At 42.0% G+C, this 10,675-nt stretch overlaps 1 protein-coding gene across 1 annotated transcript; it reads right to left on the minus strand.

Moving 5' to 3' along the window:
- Positions 1-363: 363 nt before the first annotated feature.
- LOC149195159 (uncharacterized) lies at positions 364-942 on the minus strand. The gene has a single exon (XM_089407895.1). The coding sequence runs from the start codon at positions 940-942 to the stop codon at positions 364-366; it is 579 nt and encodes a 192-aa protein (XP_089264021.1).
- Positions 943-10,675: the final 9,733 nt, after the last annotated feature.

Raw genomic sequence — 10,675 nt, forward strand, 5'->3', positions numbered from 1 at the left:
AGGTTGTCCTCATTCATTTCTTAACTCCCATATAGTGTTGATCGCTTTGCTCCCATTGGTAAATTTATGGTAAAATTTTGTATTATCATCCCCCTCTGTGAGCCAAATTGCCCTGCTTCTTAGCCTCCAACTTTCTTCTCTTTCTTTCAGATATTGAGAGCGCTTCGCTATAAGAGCGGTGTACTGCTCCTTGCTCTCGGGGGTGGGGAAGGTCCCAGATGATGAATCCTCGAACGCAGCAATCACTCTTTCCGCCTCTTTCAGAGTTTGATTATCCTTCATACGTTTTTGATGTGCCCAGATCTTAGATATTTTCTTGAGTTCAGTTAATTTTCTAACGAAGCCCTCTGAGTGGTCCTCATCTTACCTGATAAGGTTGTTTTGCCAATAGTTATTTACCAATTGTATATAAGAAGGGTCCTGTAACCAAGAGGCATTAAACTTGAAGGGGCTTTTGATTTTATGGTTAATGTCCACTGCTTCTAAGAATATAGGGCGATGGTCTGATATGCCTACCGTGCGGACCCATTGACGAATTCTGGGGAGTCTGTTGAGCAGTGACTCCTTAATAAGGAATCTGTCAAGTCTTCTAGCCAAGCTTTTTTCTCCACTTCGGTTATTTGTCCAGGTATACTGAATTCTAGCAGATGGAATATCCACCCACTGGTGTTCCTCTAGTAGGTTGGATAATGTATCTGATAAGGAATCGACCTGCGCCAAGTGCCCCCATGACTCGCAGAATCCAAGGGAAAAATTTAAATCACCTCCAAGTATGATGTTGTCCACTTGAAGTAATTCAGATTCGAGTAAGGTCCTCCAATAGTTGGCTCGGTCAGCACAAGGGCCATAGACATTGATAATTCGAATATCCAACGCTACAGAGTAAGCAAATATGTCTAGACCAATGTAACCTCTACCACCCCAAATGTTCCGGATCACCATAGCTCTGTTACTAACCCCAATAGCCAATCCAACGGATCGCCCAGATGCGTCCAGTGCATGGAAGGTCCAGTTAGGTAGCCAGGAGTTGAGGGTATAAGCAGTCTCCTGAGCACTAGTTTTTTGGCTAAACTAGTAAACCCACGACAATTGTAGGATAGTATCTTCATCTAGGGTGAGATAGAGGGCCGTTCTTTGCTCTAAGGTCCCTGAATATAGTTTGTTGTTGCCCAAGGGCAACTTCTTCGTTAGCAGTGTGTCTCGCTTTGGTTATGCGGGAGGGTCTTCCACGAGAGTGCTTGAGAGTAATAGGAGCGACCTCAAGGTCAAGTCCAACGGCATCAAGACCTCTGTCCTTCGATCAGGATCGAAGAGAATAATGGGGGATACCTGGGAGGTAGGAATGGAGAGGGATGCGAGGGATGATGTTATCAGCGATGGCTGGCAAGGGGAGGCCAGCGGAGAAGGAAGCGGGAGGGAGCAAATGAGAGAGGGGTGAGGGGTAAATCCCGGGATAACAATGAGCCACAAATGATGAAAGTGCAGTAATAGGATCTGAGCAAATAATGTGCTGTGATGTAATGCCAAATGATATGCATGAAACAGGAGGCAATGGAGAGGGGGATGATAAAGACATACCCGTCGTCGCGGTGCCCACCTGTTCAGTCGCTGGAAACACAGGAGCTGGTGGTGAAGGAGGGGGAGTAGTGGAGACTATAGCAGTGTCTGCAGCCTCTGGGGTGCTACAGGATTCACCAACATCCTGTGTATGCATTTGCTCCTCTTGATTTTGCTCTGGATTCAGCCTGGGGGAGTCACCCAGGGGTTGGTCGGCCACTCCATCCTTAACATTCCTCATCGCTTTCCGAAGGAGTGGACAGTCCCTGTAGAGGTGTCCCACTTTGTGACATCTGCGGAAGCGATAGGGGATGCCTTTGTAGTCAATAATCTGTTTGCGTGTTGTGTCTCTCCATTGAATGGTAATGAATTCTTGAAGTCCTCCCCTGGTGTCCAAGTTAATGAGGATCCGGGCATAAGCCATCATGCCTTTCTGCTGGTAAGATTTGTCGTAGTCCATGAAAGTTCCTATGGCATTGCCAATCCTCCTGAAGATATCTTCTGACCAGTAATGTAATGGTAGCCCTGGGAGCCGAATCCATATGGGCCCCGATGCCTATCTGTTCCGTCTCGGGGTCAAATAAAGGAGTCCATCTCGTAAGAAGCACCGGGGCATGATCAAAGTGCCAGTAGGAGGAAAAGACCCAATTGGTATGGTCAGCACGAGCGAACCTCAATGCGAACCATCCCCTCACAAAGGTTTGCACAAAAGGGATGTCCACAAAATGATGACCCCAAACTTCAGCTGCCCATGTCTTCAATCGTGATTCTGAATAGTTCCAACCTCTGATGCGCCTGACAAGTACTCGAACTGCGAATTCTATTGTCTCTCCCCACTGGATGTCCTCCTCCAGCTTGAGAAAGATGTCGTCCTGCTTGGAATTGAAGCACCTGTATTTCTTTTTAGGGCCCTGTGAGGGAGGAATGTTCTGAGAGCGACTGAGGGGAGGGGCAGATGCGTTCAACGGTGTCGGGATCTGATGTGAGGAGGAGGGGTCACAGATGCCTGAAACATTAGGGGGGCCTGAGAGCGGAAGTACGGAGGTGAAACATCCGGAAGAAGGACCGAGAGACCCAGAGAGACCGACTGTGGTAGAGGGCAGAGAAGGGGTTTGTAGCGGCCGGGAAATGGAGCCAGATGCCGGTGGTTCTAAACCAGGGTTAGGGTTTAAGCAGCCGGAAACAAAACCGAGGGTAGCCGGAGAGTGGGGGGGAGTAGAGAGTGCTAGCCAGGTTAGTGGTACATCCGGGAGGACCACAGGGTATGACCTTGACTGTTCATTAAGCAAAAATGGAGAGTAATTTTCGGAGAGGCCCGAACTGAACATACCTTCTGATGTGGCAAAGGGTGAGCGCCAGATGGAGACCCCTTCCAGCGGGTCAGCTGAATAATCAACGGCTTCTATATCCTCCATTGCCAGCTGCGTCTTGGAACGACAGACACATCGGTGAGTAGAGAAACTCGGAGAAAACGACAGTTCTCAGTTAAGGGACCGTCAAGGGAAGGTTCAAACTGTCACAGGATGTACCCCAGTAGTCGCGGCACAGTTCTCTTCCTTCGTTAAACTTCCAGCACGGAAAAGTAGAAGGGGCTCACAACGGTTAGAGGAGAGACGATATCAGAATAATGCGGGTAGATGGAGGGCATCGCGGTTTAGAAGTTGCAGAGGGTTCAGAAACCCTAACCTAGACCATCGCGCGTTATCTCTCGTCCTGTCTCCATCACTAACTCACATAGAATAAAGAGGAAATCTATCAAGTGTAAGTTTATTCCTCTATCTAGACTTGATATATTACTTACGAAAAAGAAAACCCCTTGAAGTCTCCTTTGAGCATTTTCAAAATCTCTAAAACTGAATGCTTCAAGCATAAACTGTCCCAAGCTCATTAAAATTAATGGGGTATTAGTTGTTAGGGATCTACCAATTATAGATTTGTTATTTTGTGGGCTTGGTAGAATAATTACAGAAAGGAAACCCCCTCGAGTCTTCTTTGATTATTTTCAGAATATTTAAATTGAAGGCTCTCAACACAAGCTAACCCAGGCTCATTAAGGTTAGTGTGATGGTAGTAGTTAGGGATCTACCAAGTATAAAAAATTTATTTTCTAGGCTTCAGGTAGAATGCTTACGAAAAGGAAAAATTTTGTGTCTTATTTGGTGTGTCCCAGGCTCTCTAAAATTGAAACACAAACTAGGAAGTAACTATTCTAGCCCTAACTAAAAATCCATGGAATAGCTGCACCAAAATTCAGTTTGAAGCAGTATATTTTCCTGTCAATTCAGAATTCTCAATTTGTTGTTCCTGTTGGTATTTCATACTAGTTCCAAGCTAATTTCGAAAGTAGTTCTAGCAATTTTCATACCACAATCAACTATGGTTTAGGGTTTCTATTCCAATATATATCATAAGTCTAGCTCCAATTTTTCAATACATGCATTATTATTGAACCTATTTCTAGTACCACATCAGTTCCATATTCAATGCATATTATTACTACAATTTAAGTTCTCTAGTACTTAAACTACTACTAGATTGAGCCTAAGTACCAGATGAGCTTCAACATTTTGATCTCCAAACTGGGTACCACCAAATCAATATACGAAACTCAAGTATAGAACCAAATCAATACTGAGATATTCTATTGGAATATTAATTTATTTAGTAAAAATTTGAACATGTCATGGTCGTTAGCATTATACTTCAATGATTAGGAGTACTTCATAATATTCATTCATGAATTCCTATATATTATTACATAGCCATGCACGGATATGAATTAACTTTTCATTTGTTTAGGTCAATAAAAGGAATACATATATTTAGTTTATGAAGCGATTTTTAGTCTCCATTTATAATAATCATGATAAAAAATACACAACCTATTATGGAAACATTTGAACTCCTTGATGTGTTGAACAAGGAGTTTTTAAATTTAGTACCTTTTTCCTTTTCCAATCAATAATCATTACCCCTTCTCGAAGTCATGATTGTTGTATTTGTAATAATTTCTTGCATTTTTGTTGAATGGTCCTATTTTCCATCCATGATACAACAATGAAGAGGTGTAGTCTAGTTCGCTCAAAGGGAAATCAAAAGGGAAAGGCAACACATTGAATGAACATTTCAGAGAAGGCTCAGCATATTAGGGGTCAGTATCAGATGGGAGGTCCCCAAAATTTCGGGAGTCGAAATTAAGAGGAAGGTCAAAATTAAAAGGAAGTTTCAAAATATCAAAGGCCAAAATGAAAAGGAAAGCACCAAGATTCGGGAGGTGATCACCTGAGAACCCGATATCGAAAGAATGGAAGGAAGATATATCAGGGCCTGATACCAGAAGGCTGGATATCAAAGGAAATAGATTTCATAACCCCTTATTTAAAATGTTTTGTAAAATTTTTCGATCTAATGGAGGGGACCTAATGATGTTAGCGCCTGGTCATGAAGACTCGAGGGACCACGGGCGTACAAAAGGCAGAGCACCTATGCGCTATGTTGAATATTGGAGATCTGAAATTTCAGACCCCTATTGTAATTGTATTTTTGAAAAGAATCCTATGATGGGGCTCCAATGTTATGTGGCACTAGGTCATGAGCATTCAAAGGACCAAGGGTGAAAGAATAAGTAGAAAGGGAGTTAGTCCCCCAACAGGACCCCGAAGAATTAAGCAACCAAGCACCCAAACAACGGGTCACAACACCTAGTCCTATGGGGGAATTGAGATAAGAGGGCTAAAAGAGGAAATTATCATGGGAGAACCTCTTTTTTAAAGTTCAATGACATTTAGGGGAATATTTTCATCCATCTCTACCTAATCAACCCCCCAAAGCATTTCGGGGGGGCAATCTACACGAGCAATAGATAGGAGCTACCCCCGGAGTTGAAAAGTGAAAATTCCGGGCCTACTGATCCAAAGACCCAGATTGATTCCGAGGGGTAACCGCTTGTTCCGACCTCCTATTCTTCTACCCATCGGAGGGTGGTGGAGACCATTTGCCATGATTATTAGTCTATCGACACCAGTTTCAAGTGAGCGATGAATTTAAAAGGTAAACAATAACCTCTCTTCCTCCGCTCCTATCCACATGTCATCTATCTCTACCCAATTCACTTTCTCTGCATGTCCCCCCCATGACATCATCCCACACCAGACAACCATTCCCCCTCTACGCCTATAAAAAAATCCTTCTCACTCCAAACTTTTAAATATTTGTCTTGCTTTCCCAGTGTAAGCTCCTCCCACCATTCATCCGCTCTGTAATGTCGTTTGATCACTTAACTATTTCAGGACTCCATCCAATGTCATTTTCATTTGTTTCGAGGACCACCAGGTAACTAGTCGGTTCCCTCTACCTGCAATTATTGAAATATTCATTAAATCATGAAGATTTCGGCCTCCAAGACCCCCAAAACTTGGGAAGAAAAATCCTCATCTAATGTTTAACTTATCATGGACACTGAGGTGCAAATTTCAGAACCTATTTGTTCTTTCCACCTATCAAACCTCTGGTTCGACTTGTATGGTGACCACATCCGAGGAGAAGACACATTCCATGTAGTTGACTCATGGTTGTACTATCAAATCTCCCCTTATGTACATCACTTCTGTGAGTTCGTTTCTTGGTTAACTGAAACTTATATAGAGGAGAAGAATTTTTTTGTTCCCCCCACTAAAGACAAAATCCTAGAGCTGACCTTAAAGCTAATCTGAAAGGCTCTAGTTTACTCAAGCTCCCCTGAACCTCAGTAGTTCATATAAACTACCCTAGTTTACAACTATACTACCCTCCCAACAACTTAATAGCAATATTTTTTGCACATGATCTTAGCCCCAAGCTTACAGTCCTTGCCCATTGTTGATATATTCCTAATAACTATCTTTTTTGAGTTTGTACAACCTATCTTGTCTGTGATTTCTCACCTATTTGGAGACGACAATGGAAATATGGCTAAGAAAACATACCTAGGGCTTCTCAGGGAGATGATGCACCCAGGTTATCTATTTGACATACGTTCTTACTTTGTCGAGTCCATAAAATTCCAGTTATGCCATTTTTCTATGTGTTTTTATATACTGATCTGGAGGAGTTTGAATGCTTGAACCTCAACCTGGAGGCCCCAAACAAACATAGGAAGTTTTTTTTTACTGTAACATTGTTGTTAGGAGAAAACCAGAGAAAAATGGCTACTCACAGTTAAATTCCTCCTATATGATCATTTCCTATAAAATTATTCATAATGTGTCCCCTCCAAGAACTCTCCCTTAGCAGAAAGAAATCCTTGAACTTAGCAAGGATGGTAGTGTAGGAGATTGATACCGTTTTGAAGATTACAAAAATATTTGGGTCTATGGGTATGATCTTCCTCCATACCACCTACATGTGTTCATACTTATTGTTGGAGAGGTAAATCCCCTCTGCGGACAGAGGCGATCCCACTAGCCCAAAATGGGTCTAACAACAATCAAACAATACTATCATGTAGGTTCCTAATTGCAAATTAAAAGTGGATTACGAGAACCTACTTGGATTCCAATGCTAGTGTTGTAGGAGAGTTTACACTCCCATTCCTTTGGTCCATCCGGTCACGATCCTCACGATCTTCGTGAATGGACACCTGCACATGCAAAGAACGATATGAATACAAGCATAAAATCCAATAGACGCAATTATTTATCGGTCAGAAAAGATATAATTCAATCATCATTATAATGAACAGCAAGAATGGAACCATAATGATAGTCATCTATTATTGATAATCAACAAAGGAGTATACAACCGAAGTTCTGACGTCAAATCCTCCTTTGGCTGGGTGATCAGCTACACGTCTTGCAAAGCTTGTCGGGATCAGGAACTGTTGTGGTCACCAACAAACCCCCTCTTCGTTTGATATTAGTAATACCATCAAGCAAAGGGGGACCCTTAGACAAAATCCAAAAAATATTTTTGTGTAAAAAATATTTTGTATCAGCTCCATAAAAGATATATCACGTCACAACGGAAAAATGGAGCGCTTGCCCAAAGCGCATAAATGCGCTAAAAAGGAGCGACGCGAGAAACCATCGCATCCCACGCGTTAAGAGCATTTGAAAAAAGAGAACCTAAAGAAACGCTGATGGCCGATATGCGACGTCGTACGTCGCAATGTCACACGAGCAGCACAAAATGACAAAGTGAAAACCTTGCGATGTTGCGATCTGCGATATGTGACCATGCGAAGCTGCGATCTGCGATGTTAGCGATCTGCGATCTGTGATATCTACGATCTACATTAACACTTAAATAACGTCGCAGCCATCGATATTGCAATACCAATTGCAGAAAAGACTCATCGCAAGAACTCTCCGACATACACGGTAGATCCAAATTTGAAAGCGCGCCTTAAGGGAAATTAATGACCGCATGCTTGAATATCCAAAAATGATTACATCGCATTTATCGAAGAGTCAAGTTATGATGAATGTCATTAATTTCGCATTCATTAGAATTTAATGCTTTCATCTCAATCTTTTCGTCATTTCCCTTCTTCTTTGCGTAAACTGAAAGACATGCAATTGATATAAATCTATATGCAGGAAACATCTAAGGAGAAGGGAAAAGCACCAATAAGACAATAGAGAGAAGATGCCTCCGCAATTGGATGACGCATGCAGCAGAACCGCGGATTCCAGAGTATCGCCCAACAGGCACTGATGAAAATAGACTGTCCGAGACTCAGAGTCAAAGGCACACAAAAGCAGCGTGTTTAGAAAAGATCCTGAAGCTCGGATTTGGTAAAGCAGAGAAAGAAGCGCAAGAGAAGAAAGACGCTCCAGAAAATCCTGGAACAAAGAACGAAAACAATTCTTGAAACAGGGGATTGTCCATACAGCGTGACTTCTAACTCATTGAGTCATTCGCACGACCAGAAACCGAAATAGCAACAACAAAATTAGTTCGAAAAGAAACTGGGTTGTACTAAGTGTGCGCACAACGAATACACCCAGCTAGAGAAAGGTTTTCGAAAATATCTTCTAATCTAACAGAAAGGGGTGCCAGCGTTTGTTGTTTCTAATTTTCAAGCTCGAACAAAAGGAAAGGACAACCAGCCGACTCTTTCAGGGCGAACAACCCATTTCTTACAGCACTAAGGAGCATATACAGAAACGGTTAGAAATTAGATTCAGTTTTTAGAAATAAATTTGTTTTTAGTAAAAGGGCGGTCATTTGAAGCCGTTCCCTGAATTTGTGTAAAGTAAATTAGTCAGTTACTAGTATTTAACCCTTCTCGTTGCATTGGAGAAGGGTCCGAAATTTTGTCAAAAAACTTGTCCTCAAAACATGCACTTTTGCACCCTCGGATGGGGTTTTTGATGAATGGACGGATCAAGATTTATTTATGTTTGCATTTTAATACCTGCTACTGATGTTGCACTTCTGTACTCTTAGTAGGCATTAGAAGCAAGTAGAAGTAGATCATTATTGCTTAAGGTCTGTAAGTTTAAAATCAGTCATAAATGGTACTTTTATCTCTTGACTAATTTATCCTTGCATTCTTAGAGTAATATACAGCTGATGTTATTTATATGTTAATGTATGAATGAGTGGACTACCATTTGGCACTTTTGTACGGTGGAGTCATTGATTTGTGCTTAATACATGAATAGCTGATTATGCAATATGTTGTTCACAACCGTTTTGATTAACTTTTTACGCAAGATGGTTCATCTTAATAATAGCTGAATAATCTTCATTACCAGTTATTTTGTGAAATCTTTCTAGATTGCATAATGTAAAAATTCTGTCCGGGGTTAGTGTAGATTAGATGTATTGTTTTTGTTAGATTAAAGTAGTATAAATTCATTTCAGAATTTAGAATTAGATTAATTAAGGAATAATTACAGATTTTCTACTATCATTTTCTACACACACACATCACTATTTTCTACACGCACACACACCCCTTAGAACGGGAAGCTGGTCCCGTCATCCCCAGTGGGACCCGGTACACCAAACGGGCACGGAGCCGCCAACCAGGTTCCCGACCGGGTGGGTATCCCCCTATGTTTTTGACCCGATTTCGGGGCCCTCAACATATTTTGGTGCTAGAAGGAGGGCACTAACTATGAATGCCACCTAAGGCAATATCCAAATACCATTCTGAGAGTAATACACCCTCATTAACTCCCTCGATTTCTTCAACACGGTTAAACCCGGAATTTGAAGTCGCTCGAGTATCCACCACTGCGACATATTCGAATATATCAGACCAATCTATTATTGAACCCCCTGAAATTCAAACTTTGATTCGTAAACTCTAGGGATTCTCCATTTTTAACCAGAAGTCTGATAAATCTAAAAGCAGTGTGACTTCGTAGTACAACCCTGCTCATCCCCTTACTAGATTAAAGAGTGAAAAATTTGGCATAAAACCAAGTGAACTCCCTCTTCCTACCAGAAAAAGAGCAAGGAAAACACCTCAAGAGTCTGACGGTAAGACTCCTTCATCCACTTCGTCCATATCAACTCCCTCACCGCGAAGTCAACCACCCACTTTTCCATTCCAACTCACTCACCCATCTTCCACAAACCTCCCTCTTCGAACATCAAAGATCCTGATTTCTTCACCTTCTCAGCATCAGGGGTCAGTTTCTGCACTTCCATTAGTTAGCAGCTCCACGATGGCCCAGTCTCCATGGAATAATCCTGGGGCGGTTTTAGTGCCTCCACCCCTGAGCCCTATACCGGCCCATCCCGAGAAATGGCTACCTAAATTCAACCTAGAAGCAGGTATTCTAGCTGAAGAACATATCAATAATTTCATGCTTTCTGTTAATCTCAACGGAGTTACTAACGAAGACGTTGTTTTCCGGCTCTTCCCTTATACAATGCAAGGAACAGTCGGGTCATGGTACTTTTCATTACCTTCCGGATCCATCACAAGCTGGGACATTTTTCAAATTCAGTTCCTCGCTAAGTTTGGTGATGACCGATCCACAGCGACATTGATTAATGACCTATCTAATCTTAAGGCTGAGGCTAGAGAACCCATTAAAGATTTTAACTTACGGTTCAATAAGATCCTCAACAAAATCCCCACTGCCTCACAACCCAGCGAGGAAGTAAGATGTGAATGGTA

The sequence above is a fragment of the Pinus tabuliformis genome, chromosome 2_2, assembly GCF_031772625.1.
Source record: "Pinus tabuliformis cultivar Carrire ecotype Pingquan chromosome 2_2, CPIR1, whole genome shotgun sequence".
NCBI lineage: Eukaryota > Viridiplantae > Streptophyta > Pinopsida > Pinales > Pinaceae > Pinus > Pinus tabuliformis.